Here is a 14,524-nt window from a genome sequence, read left to right as displayed (position 1 = left end):
TGGTATTCATTGATTCAAAAGTATTTATTAAATTATCAAAAGTCATTTAAGTATGTATATAGGTACATATTATTTATTATGCAATGCAGAGAGACAATTAATTAAGCATGCACTGTATGATTGCTTCTGACTATCTTAAATACAAATAAGTAATATTGTAAAAAAAAATCTAATTAATCAATAACTGCTTGCTAAACCAATACACAATGCATAATTTTAAAGCTTTAGATATTTGTATTGGAAAACATGCCAAAACAACAACCAATCCAAAAAGTATGAAGTTGCAGCGTAGATAATGGGCCTCTCACCTTTTTGATCACATCGATCCATCTTTAACTCTCAAAAAGCAAACTCTCTCTTCTTAATAGATCTGCATATTGCCGATGTTGTTCACGATAAAATACGCACCGCAACACATATGTATTATGATTCACTTTGTGACAAGCCATCACGTTATAATCTAACTGCGGCAAGCGTGCACATGGTACGAGCATGCCCGCCTCAGAGTGTACAACAGTTTCAATCTCTCCTCCTTAGATCGGTCACTTCACGTAACTCATAGAAGTCAGGCACAAACTGCAGTGCTGCTCTTGCGTGTCATCATTAGAGTTTAATGTGATCTCATGTTACGTTAAATGAGATCAAACGACTATTTGACAACCAAAATCTTTGTGAATAATGGGCACAACAACGCTGCTACATCATGGGTCGTCATCTTGATTGTTTTGAGTTGAATGGATCACATGACAACAAATACATCATCGTTTTCAGATATCTCTGTTTCCCCTGTCCACAATACTACACAAAGAAGGCGTTTTCAAATTTATCCACTTGGGAGAACTATTTGAAAAGCTCAGTTTTCGCTGTCAAATACGCCAAGGCCAAAACAGAGAAAAAAAAAGCGTTTTCAGACGAAAACGAAAATGTATTAGTGTGGACATGGCCTAAGAATTGCATTCATGTATATTTAAATAACTTCTGACTGTTTAAAAGTAGCTTGTGATGGCATAAAGACACTAAATAAAATTATTTATTCTGCATCACAAATTCAGATTATTGCAAAAAAAAAAAAAAAAAGGTCCTCATAAGACTTGTGCCACACTTTGGGAACGTAAAAGTAAGAGATTTATGTGAGTGTCTACGATAATATCTAGGACATCACTGCGTCAAAAAGTGTGGATGTCTTCTGGATGACATCCAGATTGGATGTCTTTAGAAAAAAACTTTTTTATCTGACTGAGCTGCCTTTTACTGGTAGAATGCAGTCTGTCCAATAAGACTGGGAACCCCCTGAAAAAATATTTCATCTTAAGAGTTTGTTATACACTATTCACTTCCATTGCTTATTCTCGTTCCCTCTCTTTTTTAAATTTATACCCTTCCTGAACTTTCCTTCTTTGTTCTTATTTCTGTGTTTCTCTTCTTTCTCCCTGTTGGTCTTGCTCTTGCTCTCACTATCACTCAATCACTCTTCCTCTGTCTTTGACTTTCTTCATCTCTTTCTATCCTCATTTTGTGTGCCTCTCTATCCTAGGGTCAATCTTGACCCCTCTAAACGGCAAGGCTCTAATAAATCAGTGTCGGGTTGTACTCTTCCACAGGGATCCAAAACAGTTAGTAAGTTCCAATATCTGCCTCGGTTTGCCTGTCTGTTGCCCTGTCTTGCTGCACACCTGTCTGTCTCTGCACATGGCATGCCCGTTTGCATGCACTCTCCTTTTCAGAACAGTGTGAGCATTTGAGCTGCTAGTAAACAGGATGTAAGGGTGAGGAAAGTCTGGATGATGGTGCATGGAGGCTTTGTCCCTTGTTGGTTTGCATGGATCCTTCACTGCATCTAAGAACATAGGCACAGACACAAATATTTACTTATAGTATTATATATTTCATTACACAAAGCCCAAGTCAACATCAGGCCAGCTAGTTATATTGGCCTGTTAGCAGATTAGATTTGTTGGACCATCTTCAGACAGGACCGAGAGATCCAGATATGTTTACACAGTATGTCCTTTATGTTGGTTTTGGTGAAGTCAGTTTTTTGTTGCATGGATCGGACCCTGCTGGAGTAAAGCAGAATATCTCAAAATGTGTGTTTCTTTACAGGGTCACAAATGAATCTGAGGGAGTCCGCAGATCTTCGGTCACAGGGTGGGTCCTCACATGATACTACATGTTATGATCAGGGATTGTCCACTTGATAACTTTTATAGGGATAATTAACCTAAAAATTATAATTTGTCATCACTGACTCACTCTCCTGTATGAATTTCTTTCTTCCGTGGAACAAAAAAGAAAAGTGCAGAATGTTAATTTCCACCTAGTATTAAGATGCGCTTCAGGTGATCCGATCACATGTGGTCTAAATGGGTTCTAAAACATTTTGTGATCTGATTACAAAAACCACATATGAATGTGGTCAAAAACATGTGTGACAACATCACATTTGAGTTGTAAACAGTAATCTGTCCTGTATACATCCCGGCAGCAGTGAAACTCCACCTGCGCATTGCTACAATAAGAGTTTAAACTTTGCCAGTTCCAAGTGGCTTTAAAAAGAAAATGACCATCCAATCTGAACATTTAAAAAAGTAGATACATACACAATCACAAGAGCTTCACGGATCTTCTTCAGTGTGTCTGATATCAACATGCATCAAGACTAATTTAATACAGGTAATCAAATTCAAATAACGGATAATTCTGCTCGAAATATTGCGTTTGTTCTTAGATTAAATTTCAGCTGCATCTTCGAGAAACATCATCTTTGTCTTTTCTGACTTTCTTGCGCTTTAATATCATGCAGAAATACACTGAAAGAGTGATTGATGGATGTCATCATGAATCAGAGACCCTCCACTCCAAATCCGAACACAAGTGGTCACAGGAGACGCATTTAGCAACCAGGTGTAAACAGCAATGTGTCTCGTCTGACCACATGTGATCAGATCACGCAAGCTGCATCTTAATCTTAAGGTGTAAACAGGGTCTTAGACACTGTCAGCCTCAGAGCAGCATCAACATCCTTAAAAATATCTCTTCTTGTGTTCCATGGAAGAATGAAAATCATACAGGGTTGAAACGATCTTAGTGTGAGTAAATGACAACAGAATTTTAATTTATGCTTTATGAGCTGACTTTGTTGACAGTTCGCTGTGGATAAAAGAATGTCCTTCCCCAGTAACACTTGCATTTGATTGTTTTCTGACAATCATCTTTCTCAGTACTGCTGTATCTCATTCAAATACTCTCTCTCTCCCTCTACCAGTGGCCATCTATCTGGGGATCAGAAAGCGTCCAAGCCCTGGGGCGGGGGAGGGGGCTGGGATGTAAGTAGTCATCTCTCCCGTCCCCCCCGGGCCCCTGCAGAAGTGGTACTGGCCTTGCGTGAGGCAGCCAGGGGGTGTGGCTGCCAGGTCCGGCACGCTGGTCCGTTTCTGCTGTGTTGCAGTCATGGAGTGGCAGGGTCAAAGGTTGCATTCCAAGCTGAGGTGTGCCAACTAAGTGTGGGTCTTGCAGAGGCAAATGGAGTACGCTACACACGCCTGTGGGGGGCCCCCCTTGCCTTCAGGCACATCGCATCACAGATCTCTAAAGAGGTGGAGCTCTGAGGGGACGGGTGGAGAGTAAATTGTATATGCCCCCTCACTATATCAATTGTTAAAGCAAACTGACTTTGATCTGCCCACCTATGTGTAACAGACTTAAAAAAAAATCTGCTCCCACCTCCAGTCAAGATTCAACATACACCAAAACTTCAAACACATACACACACACACACACACACACATATATACAAACACAGTCACGTTAAAGGCGCGGGGCACTAATATCCCAAAATTGTGCAAATCCACAAAAACAAACACATCCCATCATGTGCAACATAAACAGGGGTGCTTCTTAACACGAATACACACAAACACACACACACACAGAGCAGCCTCATTCACTGGATCTGGATTGAATCCAGTTTAGTATTTTATTCTCATTCTAGTCATAACATTTTTACTTAAATAATTGATGTCATTCTTTTTTTAACCACTTTTGTATGTTTTCAAGTTTTGACATTTTAAACGGGTCATAATGTATTATGTTTTTGTGATTATTGTGTCTTACATTTGTTATTACAGAGTCATAATCTCATTGAATCATTGAAAATGTAGAACTGTAGCTGCCAATGAACTATATGCACAAAAATGAAGTTGGCAAATGTATCCAATCATCATAGCTCACAGTGCCCACACAAATCTAAATCAGACTTGCTGGTGATCACAAACTTGATGAGGCTATAAGCCAACCAATCGCAGACTCATCGTGGAACACACTACACTTTGTTCTTGAAATTGTCAGAGCAGAATTTTGTTCCTTAGAAAATGTGTTATTCTGATGTGTAGTGCCAGTTTACGTATTACCTACCGCTGATTAGTTTATTATCCAGATATAGAAAAGAGATTAAATGCCAAATGACTTTGCCTGACCGATCTCAAACAGGCTCTCTGAGCGGTTGATATTCCTTTCTTTTCTTTTTTTTTGATGACTCCTGTTCCATGATCCCTTGCAATTAGAGTTACCTGTCCCTTTATCAAATCAGAGTGAAGTTAAGGTTTCAGAGCGTATGATTTTTGGATCTAAGCAATCAGGATTAAAGAGACACTTCCTGCATTGTAGATTTCTGAACCGTTTTCACGTGAAGGAAAAAACACCTTTCCTATTGGATATTATTCAGTTGTCAAACTCATCTTAATGTAATTATTTTACAAAATTTTAAGTGTAACATATAATAACAAGTAATGATCAATATGTTCAATGGATAATCATGGTCTTTATAACAAAAAAATGTTTTCCCTGCACCTCCAGCAGGAAACAGTGTCCCTTTTTGCTAAATATTACAGCGTAGTGATTGCCAACTTTATGTCAGTTATTATAAATTCAACAATCAATTCAGACATTTCAGTGCTTTTTCATGAAAGTTCCAGGGATTTAAATGATTACATTTGTATTCAAAAAACATTTTGATTCCTTATCCAACAATCAAATACTGTACCTCAATGCACCATATAAACAAATGTTTAGTGATCTTACTGCTGTATAGATTTTGGGGGGCAAGTGCACCAACAGGGCTTAGAAAAGAGTGTATGTGTGTTGTATGAGGCAAGTTTGCAAGCTTACTTTAAATAAGTTGGCTAATAATTCTCCTAACAATGCTATGTCACATGAACAGAGTTGCAATTTAAGAATAGACCATTCACATTGTGTCTAGCATTCTATCTCGATATGACAATTATTCATGGACTGGTCATGTATTATCTGTGGATCATAATGGCTTTTGGAGCCCTCTGCTACAAGCACGTTATTAGAAATGTAATGAATTTATGTGCAGGTCTGGCACCTGAATTGAAGGTATAGGCTGCTTTTGATTAATATTTATGGGCAGAATAAGGTTTATTAATTAACTCACCTATTTCTTTTTTCTGACCATTTAAAATAATGCCCTTTGCTTGCCTATTGAAACTAGTTTTGGACATTTATTGTGTAACAAGACCTAAAATTGTTTTAATTGTCAATTTGCCAAGCATAAAACTTACAAGAATATGTACAATTTAATGGCTCAAAAATCTGTGGTGGTAATGGTGCAATAGCAATAGATTACTGTTAATGTTTTGTCTACAAGTTGTTATCTATCATCGTTTCAAGCCATGCTTAGGCCCTGTTGGTGCTGCCAGCCCATGGCCAGTAAGATACTGCGGAAGTACACAGATTTCAGGTCAGGTACAGCAATGCGTTAAGGTGTACAGGATAGTTCTTGCTAGTTCGGTGATTTTCTTTGTTGCACTCAACAATGTTTTGTTGGTGTGTGAGAGACGCTTTGATTGGCTGAGGTAGTCACTGTGCTGTCATGTGTGAAATATTTCGTTGATACTGAAGGATTACTTATTGACTTTCTCCATGCTCATAATGGCATTTCTCTCTTTGTTCACGAGAGGGTTTTAAATTGGGTCGAGGTTCTAGTTTATGGTGTGGACAACAAGGTTGGTTCTTGCTTTTGATTGTTTAGACTGCAGCAAGTATGTCAAAGGCTGACCAAGAGTCACAATTCGTTTAGTTTTCAGAGTTGATTGACTCCAGATGTTTCACGGTGGTGCTTCCCTTCAGCCTGCCATCTCTTCATCCATCCTCTCACTGATCCACTTTTTTGTTGTCTTGTTCAGTTTATTCTCTTCCTTTGTGCTACATGTTCAGAAAGATACCCAGTTCCTTCTCGTTCGATTGCTGGAAATATTTGTCATTGTTCTGTCTGCTCTGTGATTGGACTCCTGTTGTGGAGACACTTCCTGTTTCAAACTGAACAGAGTGCAGGTCCTGGACCAGTCTGGCTCTGTCTAGTTTGGACCGCTGAGATCTGTATCTGTTAGATGTCCATTACGACCTCTGTGCACTCATGTTGACTTGAATCAGCTGCATCCTACGGCTCTGTAGGTAGCACCCATGTTTGGCCACCGGAGGGCGCCAATGTCTTAAATGTGAACACTTCGATTTGTGTATATTTGCACAGGTACTTAATTTATTTTCTATAGTAATTATCTTGGGAGAAAAAAAATACATGGTTTATATCAGTCAGACTCTGGCTGTATATAAGATTATGATACTGATGATAATATTGTGAGTATAGTATATACAGTATATTAGAACTCCAGGTTAACTCATATCTAGAGCAGAGACCCTCTGCTAGCTCTCCAGACATTTCTATGTGTGCTGAACTGAAACACTAACCTGCAATCCTGCATGATATGGAGAAAGCGAGAGAGAAGATTCATGCGAATAACAGAAAGAGCGAAAGAATTGAAGGGGGAGAGAGTGTGTGTGTTTGCTGGTTTGCGGATGAGTGTGCATGAATGTGCTAGAGTATTAGCCCTAGTCTGCTATTCTGTTCCCCTGGCTTCGTCTGTCTCTCTCTCTCTCTCTCTCTCTCTCCTGGTAGGAAATGTTTGTGCGGGCATACCTTTGCCTTGGCAGCCATACTTGACCTGGAGTGAATGTGTGTTGGTATGAATGAGCTTTTTATTTGTCCAAAGTATTAAAAAGTGTATTAAATCATCAAGTGAGGGAATTTTGAGTCTGTGTGGTGTGTGTGTGTGTGTGTGTGTGTGTGTGTGTGTGTGTTCTGTCTGAATGGTTAACTCCCTCCAGTGTTGTGCTTTTTGTGATGTAAACTCTCAGCTATGACATTGGATTTCTCAAGATGCATTTAGCTAATATGCAATATGATAGAGAGAAGTCAGGTGTACAAACTGTGTATATGAGAGAGAGAGAGAGAGAGAGCAAAGAGAGAGACTGAAAGATTCAATTCTTGATGCTGTTTACAATAAGTTTTTTTATTATTATAATTTTTCAGAGGTATTTGCGCCTCTGGCTAAATGGTAAAATGGAAACAAAGGATCTTGAGAGAAATAAAGTTTACTGATGTTGGCATCTTGTGTTCAGTTATTGCGTTTGTTTGTTTGTATGGTTATCCGGATGCAGATTTATGGGGATCCAAAAAAAGAAAGAAAATGTAGTCTTGTGTTTTGTTGGCTAAACTGTTTAAACTGCTTAGACTTTATAATAGTTCACCCAAAAAAGAAAATTCTCTCATTTACTTGATACCAGATTTGTTTGACTTTCATTCATTTGCAAGTGAATTGTGATCAGGCCTTTGAAGCTCCAAAAAGCACATAAAGTCAGCATGAAAGTAATCCATAAGATGATGTAATACTCTTTTTAATGCCTTGACCTCTTTTAGAGACCGATTACCTTCAGAATGTGAAAGTGGAGATTTATAGCATAAAAAAAAAATTGTTTCTCACCCACACCTATCATATCTTTTCTGAAGACATGGATTTAACTTCTGGAGTCTTATGGATTAATTTTACGCTGCCTTTATTTGCTTTTTGGAGCTTCAAATTCCTGATCACCATTCACTTGCACTGTAAGGATCAACAGAGCTGAGATATTCTTCTAAAAATACTTGTGTTCAGCAGAAGAAAGAAAGTCATACACATCTGGGATGGCATGAGGGTGAGTAAATGAGAGAATTTAGATTTTTGGGTGAACTATATTTTAATCTATCTGAACTTTAAATCTAAAGTTTAAGTCAAGACTTTTTTGGTGTTAAAATATTTTCCCAGCTTGATATGTAGAGACAACTATAAGTAAGCCATTCATAGGTTAATTTTCTCAAAAACTCACAACACTTTGTCTCTGTTATGCTATAAAAAAATCCTATGTTTGTTCGATCGGCCCGTCCAGGCCGACACAACAACATTGACTTAACCAATGGTGTTTTTTTATGTACGCCCAATGGAAGACGGAAGTGTTTGGAAAAGCTGTTTATAATCAGTTAAAACAATACATTTTTGCAATCCTGTTTTGCAACACTAGTGGCGCAGAATGGTTTTTTTCCTTAAAGGGCACCTTTTACATAACAATTGTAAATAATTATCAAAAAAAATTACTGAAGAAACCAATAATAATGGACTGTGCTCACACAAATGTTTTTATGAGGTATTTTTATTTAAATACAACTTGATTGACTTGATTCACTTTTTACAACCAAGGTTAAAATTGAGGTGAAGCCTCGACGACAGGTACTCACACCTGTGCCGGGAATCTGATCCCAAGATGTTACCGACTGAACAGGAAACAAAGTGGAAAAAAGTGATGGCGAAATGACATAGAAGATAATGAAGTATGCAAAGACATATGCAAAGTCAAGACTGTCTTTTCGAGCAGCAGTTTTCTCCGCAATGCTGTCAGACTACATGATGGACTAAAAAAAAAAAGACAAGAAAAAAAAAGAGGAAGGGCTCTCGCTTTATTTCTGAGCGGGGATCATGCTGTCGATGGCCTCGCCCTTCTCCAGCTTCTTCTCCATGTCAACCATCAGTTTGACGCCATCAACCACGCACTGCACCTGTTCAACCTCAGATGAGCCAATACGGTCAGCATTTGAAATGTCAAACACGCCACCAACGGAAGCAGTGTCCACACCACCTGAGAGAATCGTAGAAGAATAAATGAGTCTGTGGAAGTGGAGGACAACCAATGGAGCAGATGCGAACCATACTTTCTGACTCCCTGACGTTTGTTCGGATCGTTCACCCAAAACGAATGTTTTTCTTTCTTCCGTAAAATAGACAAAATGTTAGCCTCAGTCACCATGCACTTTCATTGCTTGGAGAAATACTAAATGAAAGTGAATGGTGACTGATACTAACATTCTACCAAACACCTTGTTTTGTGTTCGGAAGAAACACATGATGTTGAGTAAATGTCAGAATTGTAATTTTTTTGCATGAACTATCCCTTCAAGACATGTTTAGCTGCACTATTGTGCTGCATATCTGCAGCCCTGTAATCATACCATTGACTATAAACGTGGTTTTAGAGTCATCAAATCAATTATGTCAACTCACATATCTGAATATGTGAGCGTTAGATGTTTGGATACCTGTGCCACGCTTCTGCAGGCGCAGTCTTTTCAGGATCTCATCAAACTTGGGGTGTGTGCTCAGCTTGGGCAGCTTGACGTGAACTCCACCACGCAGGCCTGTGCCCAGGTTAGAGGGGCAGGTAAGAACGAAACCAAGATGCTCGTTCCACATGAATCCATGGTTGTGCTTCTTGAAAATTTCCTCAATCTGTTAGTGCAGAACATATACATGCACATTCAGAAGGGGAGTATAGAGGTTTAATTGTGTGTTTTTAGGTTTCTGTTTGACATACATGGTGAGAACATTCATAACTGTCCCAACAATTCAAATGGCTTAAGAAATAATCTAAATAAGGATTTAAAGAAAATCTAAAGAGGGCAAAATGTAGGGTTAGAGTTTTTAAAATATTTTTATGTCAATATAAAAACAATAGAAGTAAAAGTAAAGTCCTCATAATGATAGTAATACCAAAGTGTTTGTCTGTGATTGTGTGTGTGTGCGCACGTGTTCTCCATACCTTCTGAAGACCAACGCAGAAGCGTTTGAACACCTCCTTCATGTTGCCACCCTTCTGCATGGCGATGACACGCAGGTGATCCTCCTCATTCACCCAAACCAAGAAGGTTTTGTTCTCATTGTGCCTGTGGGAAGTAATTAGAGGAACAGGCTCAAATTAGACCCATTCAACTCCAATTCAACTAATGTATGGTCAATTCTTGACCACTTATTCCCTATATTCTAGGTTAAATATGTGTGCTCTGCAACAAATATATTATGTTTATGCACATTCCGACATTTCACTCACCAAATGCCTCTGGCATCGGGCCAGTCGCGGGCCATACCAGCAGCCAGCAGCAGGGGGGAGACGGGTTTGTCAAAGAGGAAGTGGTCAGCAATCAGCTGCTCCTGCTCAGCATCAGTCATAGACTTCAAGGGGTAGTACTTACCCTTGAATTCTCCATCCAAGCTGTTCAGAGCTGTAGAAAGAAATCCACAGAGCAAAAATCTGATTTATTCCGAGTCTACAAATTTCATTGTTATTGTCGGATTGTCATTATCTTAATGTTTCACATTATGTTCCACCCTTACTTATATTTTATAATCCCAAGGGTAATTTCAATTAGGCCAATACAACTAAGTGCATATGGGTTTAGTACTACTTTGTGTACAGTGCTTGACAGGTTTGTATTTTGTGCTCACATGTATGTTTAACGACTACACACCTTCAACAGACAGCTTTTCCACAGCTCTGCGCTCTCCGCGGCTGTTGTGGGGGGGCAAGGCATATCCCTTGATGCTGCGGCCAGTACGCACACGACTGCTCAAAACATAATTTGGGTCCAGGTCATCACCACCCTAAAAATTTAGATTTTATCTTTAAAATTCAAAGTTATTTCAAAAGTCATTTCAAAACTGAACAAAATGTTTACCATTTTTAAAGGTATAGTGCACCCCAAAAATGTAAATTCTCTCATAATTTACTCACACTCATGCCATCCTAGATACGAGAGTTTTCTTTTTCTTCTGCAGAAACCAAATTAAGATTTTGTGAAGAATATCTCAGCTCTGTAGGTCCATAAATCAAGTGAATGGTGACCAGGCCTTTCAAGCTCTAAAAAGCACATTGAGGCAGCATAAAAGCAATTCATAAGACTCTAGTGGTTAAATCTATAATCTTAAGAAGCTATAATAGGTATGGGTGAGAAACAGGTCAATATTTAAGTTCTTTTTAGTATAAATCTCCACTTTCACATTCTGAAAGTAAAATCCTTTAAAAAAGGATTCAAGTATGTATCTGTTTTTCACCCAAAGGGATTGCATTGCTTCAGAAGACCTGAGATTTAACCACTCAAGTCTTATGGAATACTTTTATGCTGCCTCAATGTGCTTCTTAGAGCTTGAAAAGGCCTGGTCATCATTTACTTGCGTTACATGGACCTACAGAGCTGAGATATTCTTCTTATAATCTTTATATGTGTTCAATAGAAGAAAGAAAGTTATACTCATCTTGGATGGCATGAAAGTGAGTAATTAAGGTGAGAATTTTCATTTATGGATGAACTATCCCTTCAAAACAAGTTTACTTTATAGCCTAATTTGTTTAGTATACCCATGAATTTGCAGATGTATTTACTAGCCGAAGCATGCAGTACTATCTACTCATTAAATAAACAACTGAAGTCAAGGAGGCAATATTATGGTTGTCCCAATATTTCCATGTTAGACTATCTATTGATATATAAAACTTCTATAAAAATTATAGATTGTACCTTCAGGTTCTCGAAGTTGAGGTCAGTCTTGTGCTTGTCAGTTGCTTTGTATCCACCATGACGATCAGAAATGATTGGGTCAAAGAGATCCTTGAACACATCGTAAGACTCCTCATCACCAGCAACACAGCCGACAGTCATGATGAAGGGGTGACCTGGAGAAAAATAAAATACAGTGGAATGATGCACAACTACTGTGGTGATTTAGATGTTAGAAAAGCTTATTTAGCAGAACGTACAACATTAAAAACACTATAAATTGGATAGCAGAGATCAGTTATGAAAACAAATTAAGAGGTGGATGAAGTCAGCTAATTATCAATAGATTCATGTTTCTCATGTCACTAAAACAACATGTTTTAATCTGTACACAAATGTGTTGATGATCTCCAGACCTAAATCACAGTAGTGCCATTTTTCTTGGGAATGACAAAGAGGCTGTGAGGGATAGATGTACATTCTCTTGAATTGGTTGTACTACAGTTTAAAGTGTTTTTGGATCGTTCCGCGGACAAAACATAAAAATAAAAAATAAACATTTTTGATATCATTCAGTGGACAAAACTCTCCAGACAACATGAGTTGTGGAAAATCAGATGTGATCTAGGAGATTTTTGAAGAGATGTAATAAAATGTCACTCACAGCATCGTTAAAATTCCCATTAAATATGAAAGATGGCGCTACTGTGAATAAGGTCTATAAACTATAGTTCGAGGTGATAATATGGTAAGTTTGTAGACACCAATGTTTACCTGGGTTGTCAACACCAGTCTGGATAACATCATCCAAAGTGAAGCCTGTAGGTGTCTGCTTGTCCCTAAGCTTGGCGTACATATCCTTAGTCAGCACCTTGGCCATATGGTTGTTGTGCTTGGTAAGGTCTGGAAACTCCTCATCAACTGAGAAGTTCAGCTTAAAGTTGTTGTGAGTGTTTCCGAAAGGCATGATTGCGATTGTACCACTGAGGTTTGGACACGGAAGAAGTGAGAAAGAGGTAAAGAATATCGATTTTTAATTCAATTTGTTATATTAATTTAAATACTTCCTAGACAAGACATTTGCTTGTATGCCAGTGTCACCTGTCTAACATGGTCTCTGACCTCAAAGTGTTTGATCATTATTTGACTAATTCTACTCTTTGTCAGTAATCAGTGGACTTAGAGATGTTTTTCCAACCATGCATGTAAAGGCTTACAGAATTACAGATCATCTCATAAACAGCTGCAAATATTTCACAAGTTAAAGGTTCAAATTAATAAAAGTTTAGTATAGCCAGAGTATTTGAAATGGATTCCCTTTGACATCTTTTGTTTTTAAATGCATTTACTAGTCACAACATGCTGAAATCAATAAAACCACTTTAGTAAAACATCAGATATTACATCTGAATTGAATCTCCATTGGATTGTGATGAATGATACACCTGTAAAACACAGCTGCAAACATAAAACTTCTGTCTGTCTGGTATCCTAGCAACCTCCACTTGAGGTCCTCATTTGTAACAGGATATGTCTGACTTGACAAGAAAGGGGAGAGACACACTCTCATGTCTATATGTAGACTGATCTATTTTTACTATGGTGTCCACTCCTTCCCATATGATTTCCGATGATCTCGAACCTCTCCCGAAAAACTCTGAACATACTGGTCACAAACTGTATATTCCACATTCTGTATATTCTACATAACTGCACAGATGGATTCAACACAATGTATTCAGAACTGGTTTGAGAATCAAATAAATCATATTTGCCAAACATGCTCTTCACACCCTGGCTATGCGATTTAAGTGTCCATTTGGATAAAATACATTTTTGTACCTTATATATAGTGGCCTTTGCTATGTGTTCTGTGAAATACAACTGCTAGAAACTTCTCCCATACTCCTATTTTAAAAATAGCCACAAGAGAGAACCTGACCAAATGCTCCAGTAGGAGAAACAGTAGTATGTCCCTGGGTTTTTATAACTGTATCTGATTATGCTCTCAGAGCAGCTGCATGTTACACCTTTTGAACTTAGAAGAGGTTTAATTTGACATCTGCCGTACAAAAGTGCCAGTGTGCTCCCTCATTTAAAAAAATGCTTAAAATCAATCAAACCTAGTGTCACTTACCCATCATATTTGAACCTTAACATTCAACATTTCTGCAGATTTCAATATTTTCTGCCATTGTAAATCTACAAGCCTTTCACAAATACTTCAGCTCTCCTACTTTTGTCACAACAATTAACTTTTCTTACGTACTTCACTGTAACTTGCTCTAATGTTAGTGTTCATAATTACGATAAATACATTAAGAATAAGTAAGTACTTATGCCTAACAAGATTTTTTAAGGATTCTTACATCTGCAAAATTCCAGCAGCCTCATAAATGACTTCCATTCTGCTTTAGTCTGACCAGATTTATTTGTCATTTTGCGCATCTTACATGCTCTCACAGTTATTGCATGAAATTATTTTTAGCTACATTTTCCTGAGATTTCTCTACTCTTTCCTCCCAATGAATGTTGGTCGTTCAAGAATATTGATATCTTTACCTGCACACAAGACAACAAAAGAGGTAACAGTCCTTGGGATCAGATCCTGTTCACCAAAGCCGAAATAGGGGTCACCCAAGCAAGATTAGTCCAGTTTGGGTTTATATACCAGTGACCCCTGCAGCCATTGGCTGGCCCATTTTAGAGATAGCCGAATTCTGATTGGTCAATCCCTGTCTCTTATGCCCTGTTTAGTTTATGAAAGGCTTCAGTTTATATCCAAGGAATCTTAGACGAGATAGCAGC

The 14,524-nt window shown here is 38.2% G+C and overlaps 2 protein-coding genes across 5 annotated transcripts in view; one reads left to right on the top strand and one right to left on the bottom strand.

Moving 5' to 3' along the window:
* LOC127620983 (MAP/microtubule affinity-regulating kinase 4-like) overlaps window positions 1-8,930 on the top strand; it is a 37,533-nt gene extending 28,603 nt beyond the window's left edge. The window contains exons 16-19 of one of the 4 annotated variants that reach the window (XM_052094400.1): window positions 1,535-1,617; window positions 2,104-2,148; window positions 3,010-3,029; window positions 3,246-8,748. In XM_052094400.1, the coding sequence (XP_051950360.1) occupies window positions 1,535-1,617; window positions 2,104-2,148; window positions 3,010-3,029; window positions 3,246-3,608 (511 nt within the window). In that variant the 3' untranslated portion in view covers window positions 3,609-8,748. Of the gene's footprint in view, window positions 1-1,534; window positions 1,618-2,103; window positions 2,149-3,009; window positions 3,030-3,245 lie in introns of all 4 variants that reach the window. The other 3 variants (XM_052094382.1, XM_052094391.1, XM_052094374.1) reach the window with 3 other exon arrangements.
* Window positions 8,527-14,441, bottom strand: ckma (creatine kinase, muscle a). The gene is made up of 8 exons (XM_052094525.1): window positions 14,279-14,441; window positions 12,491-12,699; window positions 11,738-11,892; window positions 10,691-10,823; window positions 10,273-10,444; window positions 9,985-10,108; window positions 9,485-9,674; window positions 8,527-9,027 (listed from the first exon to the last, which is right to left on the bottom strand). Exons 2-8 carry the CDS (start codon window positions 12,681-12,683, stop codon window positions 8,849-8,851), a joined length of 1,146 nt encoding a protein of 381 aa, XP_051950485.1. The 5' UTR covers window positions 12,684-12,699; window positions 14,279-14,441; the 3' UTR covers window positions 8,527-8,848.
* Between the last annotated feature and the right edge of the window lie 83 nt (window positions 14,442-14,524).

This window comes from Xyrauchen texanus, chromosome 3 (genome assembly GCF_025860055.1).
Source record: "Xyrauchen texanus isolate HMW12.3.18 chromosome 3, RBS_HiC_50CHRs, whole genome shotgun sequence".
Classification (NCBI taxonomy): domain Eukaryota; kingdom Metazoa; phylum Chordata; class Actinopteri; order Cypriniformes; family Catostomidae; genus Xyrauchen; species Xyrauchen texanus.
Note: the sequence above shows the minus strand (reverse complement) of the source record. Positions and strands in the feature narration are given on the sequence as shown.

Excerpts from the sequence above, each read along its gene's own strand:
- ckma (XM_052094525.1), bottom strand. The coding sequence starts at position 12,683 with ATGCCTTTCGGAAACACTCACAACAACTTTAAGCTGAACTTCTCAGTT. Across the intron at positions 11,893-12,490 it reads GACTGGTGTTGACAACCCAG|GTCACCCCTTCATCATGACT; the intron begins GTAAACATTGGT and ends ATTTTTCTCCAG. Across the intron at positions 10,445-10,690 it reads GGAAAAGCTGTCTGTTGAAG|CTCTGAACAGCTTGGATGGA; the intron begins GTGTGTAGTCGT and ends TTCTTTCTACAG.